Here is a 15832-nt window from a genome sequence, read left to right as displayed (position 1 = left end):
GATTCTGATATTAAGTGTAATAACGTCCAAACCCAATTTACTTCATCATTGGGTGTTTGTACTTCTGGGATTGAGGAGGTGGGATAGGAGGGAAGGCGAATTTTTACCATCTATGCTAAGCACCGATAAACTTGCATTGAGTATTCTTTTTAAATCTTTTTATTGGATTTTTTTCCAAAAAACAGAGACAAAACATAAAAAACAGCAAAAAGAATAATGATAAACATAACAATGATATTGATACATAGGGATCAGGATTACATTAATAACAGATATAACCTAATATGAGACCAGTGTCAAAATACACATTGAATATAGGCATCCCCGGTCTCTATGTAAATATAGTTAAGTCTTTAAAAGAAAACTTATAAATGTAGAAAAAAACCACCAAGATAAAAAGACAAAAAGAAAAGGAAAAAAGGAAAAAACAAAACATCCCTAAACTAAAGAAAAAAAGAAAGGAAAAAATAAATAAAATAAAATAAAAACAAAATAAACAAAAACAAAGCAAAGCAAAACAGAATCTGAACTGAGAATTTCAACAATTTAAGTCTGTTTGTCGTCAAGTCCGTTCCACCATATAAAGGTAAAATAGTTTTTATATCATTTAAAGAGGGAGCAATTTATGTTATATGAAAGTGTTTAGTATTGATATCACTCTGACCTAGCTCCTTTCACAGAGGCTCAATGAGAAACAAAGTAAATCTTTGGGGATCAAATTTGTATTATTCAAGAGTGAATCAATAGCCCAGTAAATATGCTGTTCTCCATCATTGACTTTATTATCAATTGAAGTCTGTTCTTAGAGAAATACATTTCATTTGATTAATTTTCTATTATTGGTCAGGACCAAGCTGTATGGCTTCAGTCAGGCAATAATGATATCTTAATTTTCTAAGAACTGTGCTATAAATGTCACTGAATGTATTTTTAAAATATATACTTAATTTTTAAGAAAAATATTTAATTTTTTTAATAGACCCCTTTGCACTAAAGAGGAATATTGCTCGGAGTTTGAACAGTCAGATGGTGTATGAGTATATTCTGGAGCGATTTAGGACTGCATATAAATATTTTGCATCTCCACAAGTGAAAGATGGGATCAAGGTAAAACCAGATGCTAGGAAAAAAGGGAAAGTTTACAATAAAAAGATTGCAAAATCTGAAGAATGTCCAGGGATTTGTCGTCCACCACAAAAGGGAACTGCAGTGGAGAAAGATGGGAAAGAAGTTTCCACCAGTAGAGAAATTGTAAATGGAACCAGTAACTGTGGAACACTGGTGTTTGATAACACAAGTACTGAATCTACTGAAAATGGCAAAAGAGATTTTGAACTTTTAGAATTGAAGCATGTTTCATCTCCTACCAGTGAAATTACAGTGAATTTGCTAAAATCTGATTTGGGGGCTGACAACTGTCCAAGAGATTCCAATGAAAGATTGCTCAGTAGCAATTCACTGGAGCAATCTACTAGAAGACTGAAGTCTGATTCTTCAGAGAGTTGTTCAAAGAAGACAGAGCTGAAAGAAACAGGACTTGCATTCAACAGTGTGGAAAATGCAACGCCACCGGACAGTTTACAGTCGCTAAAATATAAAGATAATTGTGAACTAGAAGTAGACTGCTTGGAAGGATCTAATTGCACTGCCAGTTGCATTTCAACTACCTCACAGATTTGCACAACGGAAACAGAAGCTCCTAGCTACAATGCTGCTGATGACATGAACGGTGCATCAGAAACAGGGGAACTACATTATGTCTTTGAGAAAAGCATTCTAACAAATGGAAAGGTAAGATTCTTTAGATTTTCATGAAAATGCTATTGTACATACAAATCTGAATCATCCATGTATCTAGAAGCATTAATGTTTCAAGTTTGGTAATTCAAGGCATGAATTAAGATCCTATTACAGGTTATTTTGGTGAATTGGCAAAAATATGCTATTGCATTTGTGTGATTTGACATTTTATTGTTTTGTTTTGCTATCAAAATTTAAACTAGAGATAACTTCCCTGCTGAACAAACCATTATGAGCACAGGGCTAATTATTATAAGCACAATATGTTAAGTAATTTACACCTAATTCATGGAAATAATATTTGAAATAAGATGCAATTTGTTCCTAGGTGATTTCCCCTTGAGTGATTGTGATGCAGGTCTCCTTTTTCCCCTCAGCTGTCTTTATTAACTATATTAACTACTGTTCCTTTCCTTATTCTCTACTCTTTCTTTCTCTCCCACTTACTTCCCTTCTCCCACACCCCCACCCCCACACCCCCCACCCTCTATTTCATACAGCTAATTCGTCTCAAAAACAATAGTTGAACATTTTGCATTATAAAAAATCTCATTTATACATTGTGTCAATGGCAAAAGGGGCTAGGATCTAAAGAGTTTCAGACTCGCGAGTACAAAGTTAATTTTGTCACAGGATTTTCAGAAATATACATATTTTTGACAGGTTTATAATTTGATTTCAAAGTAACTCTGTTTTTTGTCCAACCATCTGCCTATCAAAACCTCCCTCACCTGTATCCATCTATCACTTGCCAGGTAGACACAAAATGCTGGAGTAACTCAGCGGGACAGGCAGCATCTCTGAAGAGAACTCTGGAGAGAAGCATCTCTCCAGAGATGCTGCCTGCCCCGCTGAGTTACTCCAGCATTTTGTGTCACCTTTGATTGAAACCAGCATCTGCAGTTCTTTCCTATCACTTGCCAGGGTTTGTCCTACCTCTCCTCTCTTCCAGCTTTCTCTCTTTCCCCCCCCACCACAATCAGTCTAAAGAAGGGTCCTGACCCAAAACCGCCTCTCCACATTATCCTGATCTGTTAAGTTACTCCAGCACAACAACAAAAAAATCTTGGTGGGCATTTAAATTTAGCTACATTTAAAAGTCCCTCACATCATTTCGCCATTTGCAATCAGTTTTGCGATAATACTTATTTCTGAATTTGGACTTGTTTGCACTGAATCTTCTGCCTGCACACACCTGGTCTAGGTACAGTGGCCGGATAGGAGGCAAACCTGAGGGATTGAATGTTGGCTTGGATTAAACGCTGTAATTGATTTTGTACTGTTTTTAAATGTCTCTGATGTTCAGAACCAGTTGAAACCTGTAAGATTGATGTAATTACATTTTCAAATTTTGAAAAATGAAAAATAAATGTAATTGAAAAGAAATTTGAAATATTAGGGAATAACTGAAAACTAAATTTAAAAAAATCATTTGCTACAACTTAGAATCCGTATTGAAATAAGTGGAGTCACCAAATCCACACCTGGTCAAGCCTAGTATGGGACTGGAGAAGCAATTTCCCCAGCATAGTGTAGCAACAGATGCAGTGCTGTCTAAATGATTGAAAACCAGCAGTTACAAAGAGAACCACTGGCCATGAAGGCAAATTCATGTTCATAAATCATAGGAGCAGAATTAAATCATTCGGCCCATCGAGTCTACTCTGCCATTCAATCATGGCTGAACTATTCATCACAACCCCATTCACTTGTCTTCTCCCCATAACCTTTGACACCCTTACTGATCAAGAACCTGTCTATCTCTGCTTTAAAAATAACAAATTATTTGATCTCCACGGCTGCATGTGGCAATGAATTCCACTGATTCATCACCCTCTGACTAATTAAATTCCTCCTCATCTCCTTTCTAAAGGTACGTCCTATTATTCTGAGGCTGTGCCCTCTGGTTCTAGACTTTCCTCTAATGGAAACATCCTCTCCACATTCACTCTATCCAGCCATTTCACTAGCTTCTATGAGTTCCCCTCTTCATCCTTCTAAACTCCAGCGAGTACAGGCCCAGAGCCGTCAGACGCTCATCATACGTTAACCCAATCATCCCTTGGATTAATGCCAGCACAACCCTCCAATGTGCACAACCCTCTTCAGATATGGGGCCCAATATTGCTTACCCATCCATCACATTCTCTTCCCTTTCCCTCAGCTTTGTTGCTTAATTATTCTGAATAAAACAAAAGTATACAGATAGAGACTGAACATTTAAATATCTATTAAAAAAAGACACAAATTGCTGGAGAACGTGGACAGGCTATACTTCAGGTCGGGCACTTCTTCAGATGACATGACAAAAAGTGTAGGATAAAGATAAAAGAGGCATGAAATTTGAAGCTTGAGGAAAGAACATTGATTGAAGAGAATAGATAGAAATGGGTAAGCATCCAAGTGGGACACAGGAAAAAGAGGGAGGAAAGTGTGTGTGTGTGTGTGTGTCTCTCTCTCTCACTCTCTCTCTCTCAAATAGAGAATGCAATGTCCGTGTCGTTGGGTGTCAAGCGGAATGTGAGGTGCTGTTCCTCCAGTTTGCCAACAAACACAACTCCCTTTCACCTCTCCTCCCACTTTTTCCCCTCGCTCTTCCCTGTGCCCCACATGGATTCTTAATTAGAACCGGTTATGGGGGAAGGCAGGAAAATGAGATTAGGAGTCAGAGATCAGCCATAATTGAATGGATAATTGAATAGACTCGAGTGGCTGAATGGCCTAATTCTACTCCTATAACTTGTGTACTTGTGACACCCACCCATTTCTTCCTTTCACTTTTGTTCCATTTCACCGATACTCCTTCCCCTAGCTTCACATTTCATGCCTTTTCTATCATACTTTTTGTCTTTTCATCTCTGTCCTTTGGCCAACCATCTGCCCATCAAAACCCCCCTCACTATTGAACTATTGACATGAATTAACAAAAGCCATAACTAAAAAAACAAGGAAAAGGTAATAAAAACATTCCCAATGGCACTGGAAGAAGAGGAAAGCAAAGCAAATGTTCAAAAAGTTGCCTGTTTTTAATCCATTGGCATTTCATTTTATTTAGTATTGGTTTAATAAAGCAATCAATAGCTGAGTTTGAATATTCATGGTGTTTGCAAAGGGGCCTGTGATATGAAAGCCAAATACTTCATCTCCAGATCTTCTAGTCCTGAGGATCTGGAGACTAGAGGTAGTGCACCACAGTATTATGTCGATGGATTGTAACAGTCATACGGAGTGCAGTTTAGCATATAGTGGGACAGTGACTTGGTGATAGGGAATAATGAAACCATTTACTTAATTGAAGTTGTGTACGATAATAATATTTTCTGTTATTTTTAGCCTCCCACGATTGTGTGCAGCATCTGCAAACGAGATGGACATTCAAAGAACGATTGCCCAGAGGACTTCAAGAAGATTGATTTGATGCCTTTGCCACCTATGATAAATACATTTAAACAAATTCTTGATCTAGTCTGCACAAAATGTTATGGTAGGTTCAGTCATATATGTAAATATTAGATTAAGTAATGCTTTGCACATGCACATGCACAAAGTGTATACAATCTTTATTTAAAATTAACAAATATTGAATCAATGATGTTGTATTACTTTTTTGATCTCGTTATTGCCAGACGTAAATGATTCCAATGTTGTTATAAAATTTGTAAATCGTGTTAATTTTATGTGAATAAAACAAACCCATAATCAGCACAAGAATCTTCACTAAAGGAATTAAAACCAATATTATGGTTGGTTTCAAAAGAAGTTCTGGAATTCAGTACTTAGATTACAGGTCTATGAATTTTTATACTGGATAGTAAATAAACGATGAAACATAAATTATCTTAAGGTTTTTAAGCAAATACAACTCATTATGTAGACTTAGTTGAACTTATTTATTCAAATAAAATCTAGTGTATTATTAAATTCTGATTTCAGATGAACTTTCACCTCTGGAGGAGCAAAATAGGGAACAAACCTTGGCAAGTTTGGAAAGATTTATTCGTAAAGAATTTGATGGTAAGTTCTAGATCAGGGGTTCATTGCCTTTTCCATCTTCGGACCTTTGTGTTATAAAAATTCGACCAACTCTTTGTCCAAATGAAATGATATGTTTGTGCCCATTCTTTCAATCCACACTCAACTGGTTAGAAGGCTAAAATGTATCTGTGGTGACGTAGGAGGATTGGTTTGTGAAACCAAATCACCGGCAGTGACTGAATGCACCGAGATTGCAGAGGATGGTGTGACATTAACCATGAACCATGCAATTTGAGAAGGAGAAGGTTAAATCGGAAGTGTCAGCGATGCAGTTGAACAAAGGGGACTATGAAGGCATGAGAGAGGAGCAGGCCAAGGTAGACTGGAAAGGGATCCTAGCAGGAATAACGGTGGAACAGCAATGGCAGGAATTTCTGGGCATAATCCGGAAGACGCAGGATCATTTCATTCGAAAAAGGAAGAAAGATTCTAAGGGGAGTAGGAGGCAACCCTGGCTGACAAGAGAAGTTAGGGATAGAATAAAACTAAAAGAAAAGATGTATAACACAGCAAAGAGTAGACGAAAACCAGAGAATTGGGAAACTTTCATAGGACAACAGAAGGAAACAAAACGGGCTGAAAAGCTGAAGTACGAGGGGAAGCTGGATAGGAATATAAAGGACAGTAAAAGCTTCTTTAGATATGCTAAGGGAAAAAGAGTAGCAAAGTCAAATGTGGGTCCCTTGAAGGCAGACATGGGCGGAATTATTATGGGTAACAAGGAAATGGCAGAAGAGTTGAACAGGTACTTCGGATCTGTCTTCACTAAGGAAGACACAAACAATCTCCCAGATGTACTGGAGGACAGAGGATCTAAGGGGGTAGAGGAACTGAAAGACATTTTCATTAGGCAAGAAATAGTATTGGGTAGGCTAATGGAACTGAAGGATGATAAATCCCCTGGGCCGGATGGTCTGCATCCCAAGGTTCATCAGGGAGGTGGCGCTAGAAATAGTGGACGCATTGGTGATCATTTTCCAATGTTCAATAGATTCAGGATCAGTTCCTGTGGATTGGAGGATAGCTAATGTTATCCCACTTTTCAAGAAAGGAGCGAGAGAGAAAATGTGGAATTACAGACCAGTTAGCCTGACTTCGGTGGTGGGAGAGATGCTGGAGTCAATTATTAAAGAGGTAATAATGAGGCATTTGGATAGCAGTAAAAGGATTAGTCCAAGTCAACATAGATTTATGAAAGGGAAATCATGCTTGACTAATCTTCTGGAATTTTTTGAGGATGTGACAAGTAAAATGGATGAAGGGGAGTCAGTGGCTGTAGTGTATCTAGACTTTCAGAAAGCCTTTGATAAGGTCCCGCACGGATGACTGGTGACTAAAATTAGAGCACATGGTATTGGGGGTAGGGTGTTGACATGGATAGAAAATTGGTTGGCAGACAGGAAGCAAAGAGTAGGAGTGAACGGGTTATCCACTTTGACGGCAAAAACAAGGGGGCAGATTATTATCTCAATGGGGTTAGGTTAGGTAAGGGGGAGGTGCAGCGAGACCTGGGTGTCCTTGTACACCGGTCACTGAAAGTTGCCGTGCAGGTACAGCAGGCAGTGAAGAAAGCTAATGGAATGTATAGGGCTCTGGTAATACCACATCAGGAGTATTGTGTACAGTTTTGGTCTCCTAATTTGAGGAAGGACATCCTTGTGAATGAGGCAGTGCAGCGTAGGTTCACGAGATTGATCCCAGGGATGGCGGGACTATCATATGAGGAAAGATTGAAAAGACTAGGCTTGTATTCACTGGAGTTTAGAAAGATGAGGGGGATCTTATGGAAACATATAAAATTATAAAAGGACTGGACAAGCTAGATGCAGGAAAAATGTTCCCAATGTTGGGTGAGTCCAGAACCAGGGGTCACAGTCTTAGAATAAAGGGGAGGCCATTTAAGACTGAGGTAAGAAAAAACTTTTTCACCCAGAGAGTTGTGAATTTGTGGAATTCCCTGCCACAGAGGGCAGTGGAGGCCAAATCACTGGATGGATTTAAGAGAGTTAGATAGAGCTCTAGGGGCTAGTGGTATCAAGGGATATAGGGAGAAGGCAGGCACGGGTTATTGATTGGGGATGAGCAGCCATGATCACAATGAATGGCGGTGCTGGCTCGAATGGCCGAATGGCCTCCTCCTGCACCTATTTTCTATGTTTCTATGAAGGATAAATCTGGAGAGTGTGTGGGCAATGAATAGAGGGGATCCAACCATTATAAACAGAGTGTTCAACCAATCATTTCACTATATTGAGCACTGTAACCTCCGCGTGAATCTGAGAAGTGTAATGTGAGTTTGAGTCTGGCAACAAAGAGGTGGGATTGGACGTCTGGATGAATGAGAAATGTGGGGAAAGAAAGGGGAAAGTAAACTCCTTTTCATACGTTTACTGTTCCTAACTATTATATATTGTCTTGATTTTCTCCCTTCCCTATCACCATTGCCTCTTCCTTCTTTGTCTCTCCAATTTCTGTTCCCACCTCCAATTCCTTCTCTAATTTGTTTGTTCTATCCTTCTTGCCCATCTTCCTTTATTGATCAATTCAGCGGATCTCTTTCCTCCTTCCTCTTCGTCATTCTATTCCTTTGCAATAGATCACTAATGTTTATCCATTAACTTGCTTGAATGCAGACAAGGCCAGATTGTGTTTGTTTGGTTCCTCCAAGAATGGATTTGGATTTCGTGATAGTGACTTGGACATATGCATGACTTTGGAAGGCCATGAGACTGCAGAGGTGAGATCTATTCAGGATGGAAAAGACAATTGTGAAATGGAGGGAGGTGAATGGGTGGTGACTGGCTCCTTATAAGAAAAGATGATTTTGTGGGGAAACACAATGTGCTAGTGATACATCACTTGAGAACCATTCACAAATTTCCCTAATTGCCATTTCAGGCTTGCAGGTAAAATTTCAATCATATCATTATATAACATACTTTTGAGCATTTTCTAGAAATGTAACATCTTGGAAAGCATATTTTTTTTCTCCCGTCATAAATAACCAGATAGTGGAAATATGAAAAGCATTGGCAGAAATATTAAAATAGTTACAACCACACTTAAATCTATGTTTGTTTTATTTTCTCCAGAATGGTTCACATAATACATTCGACCGCCTATCAGAGACATATATCACTCCTAATACATGTTATCGATCTTTGTCCTTGTTTTCCTAACCTTTCACTCATTAAAATTTGTGCAGCTGGAAGTGCTGCTGCCTCACAGTGCCAGAGACCTGGTTTCAATCTTGACCTTGGCTGTTGCCTATGTGAAGTTTGTATGTTCCCATGTGACAGCGTGGATTTCCTCGGGGTGCTCCGGATTCCACCCACATTCCTAAGACGTGCAAGTATTAATTGGCCTCTGTAAATTGTCCCGAGTGTATAGGGAGTGAATGTGAAAGTGGGATATCATAGAACAAATGTGAACAGGTGATTTATGGTCAGTGTAGACTTTAAGGGCCTGTTTCCATGCTGTATCCTTAAACTCTAAATTAAACTAAAATAATAGACTTGAATTTGTCCATATGGTCATGATTTGCTCCAGATCAAATTAAATGTGCTTTCTTTGATGCCATCTTTTTATTTGTAATTTGATTTTGAACCGTTCTCATGTGATGATACAGGTGTTTTCATTTGCACTTTATATTTTTCTGGACCACTAGAATACTAGATCATCAGCACAACAGACTAAGTTCATTGGACTTCCAAGTTTTAGTAGAAGAATGGTGAATTCTATTTAAACAAAAAGGCACGCAAAATACTTTTAAAACAAGTAATGCCACAGTGGAATTTCATTTCCCCTAGAATATAGGTGGAGGTTAATACAACTATTCTTAATGAAGAAATGTCTCCATTAGATTTCTCCTCAAAGTTGGAGAGATAAAGAGAGACTTCTCCCACTGATCCTAATTAATACACTATACTGATGAATAAAAGTAACCGGGTAGCAATCATTTAATGCAAAACATTTTGCTTAGTGACATAATTGACTCCATTCGGCAAATCTAATGTTAATGGAGTAGAGAACAAATGGGGGAAGTTGCCGACTTCTGTTTATAATGTTTGGAATCTAGGGCAGTTATCCATTTGGTCATGTTTCAACCGATCAATAAATTTGAATTTAAAGCATTTAATATATGTTTACTATGTCGTGCATTGGCTCAGTTGCAGCTTGCATTGACCTCCAAAATATGGAAACTGGAATTCACATATAAAATATAGTATTCATATTTAATATATGTGACTCCTTTCAGCAAAGTGTAAAGGCTCCCTCTAAACCCCTTGATAGCGTGTGAAGGATTCATTGAAGCAGTCATTATTCGCTGTTTCTTCATAAAGACTAATGAAAATTGTCCTATATCACTCATTTAACTCTGTCTCCTACTTGCCGTTCATTCAGTATGCCCACATGTGGCTAATCTTGATAGTCGCATCCAACTCTCTCAGTAGTGAGCTGGTGGACTCTGCTGGCAGCTCAGCTATGACTCTCCTACATCTCTCCACATCTCCCTTCAAAATATCCATTCATTTGTTCTTTGCCATACATGTGCTTATTGTGAATGATGAGGTTGAATCATGGCCTTTACAGAAACTTGGCTAATAGTGATTGATACCATTCTCCTGAGTAATCCATCTGCACTTTGCTGGGCCTTCCATATTAGCTGAATGAACGCAATCTGGTATTGAGCAAGCTGCGTGCATGGGGCTTCAGTATAATTTTGGAATGTAATGCACTGATTCTCTGATCTAAGACTTAGTTGCTTTCTTGCAGAAACTCAATTGTAAAGAAATAATAGAAGGTCTGGCAAAAGTTCTTAAAAAGCATCCAGGTATGAGCATTAAAACATTGAACTGATAATCAATATAAACTTTAATGGCTTGAGTAATCTTTTCATATGTTTTATTTGCATGTTTATATTTGTCTGCTGCATTTCAGCTTTTGATTTATTATTAGTAAACTTGTATTGATCATTATATAACATTGGGACAGACCTTCTCCCAAGATTGGCTGAGATTATCCGGCAGACAAGCCTGTTCAAGACTGTGGAATTGCTCTGGTGAACTCCTCATGGAGTCCACTGGTGTAGTCACTCCTCATAGATCTCAGGTTGGAAAATCTGCCTGCTGAGCCTGCACCAGGTTGCACCAGGCACAATTTAGCAGCCCCCACTAAATGAATAGGAGAATGAGCTGTCAGAAGAAAGGTCAGTAACACTTTTAATTGAGTTGATTGAATTGTTTTTGTTCTCTGTGTTTGTCTTTAATTTTTTTTTTCCAGATTAGTTTTTATGCTGTAGATCTTATTTCTGACAGTGAAGTTGAATGGTTATGAATATGAAATACTCTTTGACTGTCAGTGACAGCTTTGGTAGTCAGTGAGCCTGAAAAGCAAGAATCTCACTGGCCATCAAAGCTGTCCTGCTAGTGCAGGTGGTTGCTTATACTGAGCAATGCTGAGCTGGTGTGTAGGAACACAGACTCCCAATGGAAGACTGCCTAGGACCATGCTGGAAGAAACAGTGTGACCAAGGGCAGATGGCTAGTGACAATGGGGCTGCACATGTCTGTCCTAAAGTTTAATTCAATTAGATCAATCTTAACCAGTTAAATTGTAATGAGATTTTGCCAAATTGTGCTCAGAAATTACCTGCTATATCTGTTTTGATAGGTTTGAGAAACATCTTGCCCATAACAACAGCCAAAGTGCCTATTGTAAAATTTGAACATCGACAAAGTGGGTTGGAGGGAGATATCAGCTTATACAACACTCTGGTAAGAAAACCTAGACATCTTTCCTACACAAATACCCAAATCAATTCCAAATATAAACATGGCAAATTGAATGTTACTCTGTTTAATATTTTGATCATTAAATTTATTACAAGGAAATTTTGTATGCTTGAATTTATCAAACATGAGGCTTTTTCTTAGGAACGACATGATTGATAACTCTGCTTTCTATAGGCACAACATAATACACGGATGTTGGCGACATACGCTGCCATTGATCCCAGAGTAAAATATTTGGGATATACCATGAAGGTGTTTGCCAAGGTAAATTTACAGTTTAGAAGTCCTTGTTGCAGACTAATTTCCCTATCACATGCTCGTTTAAGATTTTTATGTATGTATTCAATGTAGACCAAACAGTAGAAAGGTAATTGGTAACATCTGAGGATATTCCAGTCTGTGCTGGAGCATAGGACCCAAGCTTGTACTTGTAGTTCACACTGAGAATAACTCGTATTGTCTGTTTCATCAGAGGAAAGTTCTGAATGGATGTTTTGGATTATCAAAGGGATAAAGGAAGTACAGTAATACTCTGTTAATCTAACACATAGGATTTTCTACCAGGCTAACAGACATTGTAGGCCAACAATGTTATTTTATAACTACTCCAACATGCTTTCAGTCAGTTTCTTTGAAAAATGTCACACAGTAATATTTCAGTGAACCTTGTAAGGTTAAAGAACCAGGTGAGTATCAAGCGAGATGGAGCATCAGGATGGAGTATCAAGCGAGCACAAAATGCTGGAGTAATTCAGCGGGACAGGCAGCATCTCTGGAGAAGGAATGGGTGACGTTTCGGGTCGACCCATTCCTTCTCTCCAGAGATGCTGCCTGTCCCGATGAGTTACTTCACCATTTTGTGTCTATCTTTGGTTTAAACCAGCATCTGCAGTTCCTTCGTACACAAGTATCATGGGAGGACTGCCCATCAGAACCAGGTTAAGTTAAAGGGAGTGAAGGGACTGAGACTAAAACAGAGAGCATTGGAACCTGCAAAGTGGAAAAGGACTGGGGGAACTGGGAGCCCAGTGAGTGGACAGGAGCAAGGGACCGATGCCCCGACTAGTGAAAGGGAGCATAAGAACTGGGACCCAGTTGAGTCGAAATTGCAAAAATCACCCGGTGAGTCAGACGACAAATCACCGGGATTTTCAAATGCAGAGTGAATAATCCAAGTCTTACTGTATTAAACAGTTGGGTACAATGTGCTACTCACTTGCCTTTTGTTTTTGTCACTTACATAGTGGCAAACACCCAGGATCACATCTTAACATTCAGGTAAACAACACTAAAACATAAAGTCAAAAAATATATATTTTCACCAATTTAACTATCAGAAAAATACTTCATACAGTTTTACATAATATGTCTTACGTTGTAAGTTATATACAACATGAATGTGATTTTATGAATTACTGTAAATAGCAATATATTCTCAATATTGGTGAGACCTGGTGAGCACGAATCGGGAACCCTATGAGTGGATAGGAGCAAGGAAACATTCTAGATGATAGGAGTGTCTGTTGTGCAAATTTCAATAGAATGGCCGCCACTAAAATAGAAAGCTGGAATTGCTCTGTGAAGTCAGTGATTTCAGTCTCCATGTTCTCAGTCTAATTCTAACTGAAAAATGCTCTTTTTTTTTTTTAGCTTTGTGATATTGGTGATGCCTCCAGAGGAAGCCTATCCTCTTATGCCTACGTCCTTATGGTGCTCTACTTTCTACAGCAAAGAAAACCACCAGTTATACCTGTTCTTCAAGAAGTAAGTTTTAATGTTCCTACGGCAAATATGTTTGAGGCCTTTCACAATGAAAACCTGTATTAGTATAGCATGGAAAAAGGCCCTAGGTAAAGGCCCATAATACAGCATGGAAAAAGGCCCTAGACCCAACTTGCCCACACCGGCCAACATGTCCCATCCGTCTGCGCTTAGCTCATATCCCTCCAAAACTGTCCTATCCATGCACCTGTCTAAACCCACAACTCTTGGTGTGAAAAAGTTACCCTTCAGATTCCTATTAAATCTTTTCCCCTTCACCTTAAACCTATGTCCTCTGGTCTTCGATTACTCAACTCTGGGTAAGAGACTTTGTGCATCTACCCAAATTATTCCTCTTATGATTTTATACACCTCTATAAGATCACCTCACATCCTCCTGCTCTCCAAGGAATAGAGTCCCAGCCTACTCAACCTCTCCCTATAGCTCACACCCTCGAGACCTGGGGATGGTTCCTATTATCTGTTGAATGCATATACAATATTATTTATATTACAGGAAGGATGTGGTAGCATTAGAAAAAGTGCAGAAGAGATTCATCAGAATGTTACCCGGAATGGAGGGCTTTTGGTATAAAGAGAGATTAGATAGGCTGGGTTTATTCTCACAGGAATACAGGAGCTTGAGGAAGCCTTATAGACGATATATAAATTATGAGAAGCATATTTAGGGTAGAAATTTAGAATCTTTTTCCTCAGGCAGGTGCGCCTAAAAAAAGAGGATATAGGTTTAAGATGAGGGGAGAGAAATCTAATAGAGATCTGAGGGGCATGTTTCTTGCATGGAAGATGATGGTGACTACATGGAACGAGCTACTTGAGAAATGGTGGAGGCGGGTACAATTGCAGCATTTAAAAGGCATTAGGGCAGGTACTTAGATATAAAATGATATGGGCCTAATGTGGGCACATGGAATTAGTACAGATAAACATCACAGTCAGCATGGACGAGTTAAGGGCTCATTTCTGTGCTACACAGCTCTACGACTTAGGAAAATACAAATGCAGTGATCACATTTAAAAAAAAAACTTTATTAAAGGAAATTGTGATAACATTCATTTTCACACGGCAGTTTTAGCAATTCTGGGTATAAATAGATTTGTGACTCTTCAGTGCCCATTAACTATCTCAAGGGTTTTTTAATGTCACTTGATTTTCTTTGGTCTCCAGACTAACGGTCACAATGTTCAGTTCTCTTGGTCACTAATGAGAAGGCAACTTTCCCCTTAAGTGCAGGGGTTGTGAACCTACGGACCCCGGGCCGAATGTGGGGCCCGGAACCGAAATCACCTGGCCCGCAAGCGGATTTTGAACACGTGATTTGATGCCTGCCATCCGGGGTGGGATGGGGGTGGGATCCATGTGTACACGTGATAGATGTGGCCCGCCATCCGCTCATAGACATGCGTCCTGGCCCCTATGCAGAACAAGGTTGCCGACCCATGCCTTCGTGAAAACCCAGTATAAAGCGCTTGATTTTGCCACATTGCTTACGGAAAGATTGGTGAGGTCCCATTGTTTCTGTCAATTCTCCCTCAGTGTATTCTGGTGAGACTTTAACAGAAATTTAAAGAGAGATAGAGTCAATGAATGGTTATGTTCCCATGCTTCGAACTATGGCAGCTGAAGGCACAGAAACCAAAGGTAAAATGATTAAATTTGGGTTTAATCAGGAGGCCATGGCTGTTGGAAACTACAGATTGTGCAACGTTGTGAAATATGAGTTTACGGAAAAAAAGAAGGGGTGAACATCCTTTCAGTACTGGGGTGACCAGAACTGCATGCAATACTCCTAATGCAGCCTTACCAAATTCCCATAAAGCTACGTCATGACTTTCTGACTCTTCTATACTCAATGCCCCAAGGCAAGCCTACCATCGGCCTTCTTTACCGCTTTAAATACTTATGTTGCCACTTTCTGGGAGTTATGGACTTATAGATTATAGATTTTTCATGGGATTTGGGATTTTTTCTAAATTTCCATTCGCAATATAAAGTTCTAAGGTTTTCTGATCTTTTGGTTAACTTGATTGAAAATGTTCCACCTGCATTGGTGCACTCCATTTGTTTCATGAAAATAATTTGTATAGTTATAGGCAGTTCAATTACTTTCTTAGAAAATGAAGAATATTACTACGTTAATGAATGTAAACATTCAATGGTTATTCTATCAATTCTCCAGAGCATTTTATATTTCCAAAATAATGCAGATTTTAGTTGTCAATGAGTTTTAGTAAGTGCTTTATGTTCATTCTAATTGTAGCTTCTGTTTGTGAAAAATACACATTTTAGAATACATCAATGGCAAGAAGCTGTGCTGCAATACAAAATATAAACAAAACAGCAGACAAATTCATCCATGGCTATATGTTTTTTATTAGTGTAGGTATTATGATATAAATTAACCACCAAACCACCAGAA

General features: G+C 38.8%; 1 protein-coding gene across 3 annotated transcripts in view; it reads left to right on the top strand.

The window, feature by feature from the left end:
• Positions 1 to 15832, top strand: part of tut4 (terminal uridylyl transferase 4) — a 79764-nt gene that overhangs the window by 42724 nt on the left and 21208 nt on the right. For all 3 annotated transcript variants that reach the window (XM_033028619.1, XM_033028621.1, XM_033028618.1), the window contains exons 14-21: positions 980 to 1791; positions 5134 to 5284; positions 5734 to 5814; positions 8469 to 8572; positions 10612 to 10669; positions 11509 to 11612; positions 11805 to 11894; positions 13281 to 13394. In XM_033028619.1, the coding sequence (XP_032884510.1) occupies positions 980 to 1791; positions 5134 to 5284; positions 5734 to 5814; positions 8469 to 8572; positions 10612 to 10669; positions 11509 to 11612; positions 11805 to 11894; positions 13281 to 13394 (1514 nt within the window). The remainder of the gene's footprint in view (positions 1 to 979; positions 1792 to 5133; positions 5285 to 5733; positions 5815 to 8468; positions 8573 to 10611; positions 10670 to 11508; positions 11613 to 11804; positions 11895 to 13280; positions 13395 to 15832) is intronic.

This window comes from Amblyraja radiata, chromosome 10 (assembly GCF_010909765.2).
Source record: "Amblyraja radiata isolate CabotCenter1 chromosome 10, sAmbRad1.1.pri, whole genome shotgun sequence".
Taxonomy (NCBI): domain Eukaryota; kingdom Metazoa; phylum Chordata; class Chondrichthyes; order Rajiformes; family Rajidae; genus Amblyraja; species Amblyraja radiata.
Note: the sequence above shows the minus strand (reverse complement) of the source record. Positions and strands in the feature narration are given on the sequence as shown.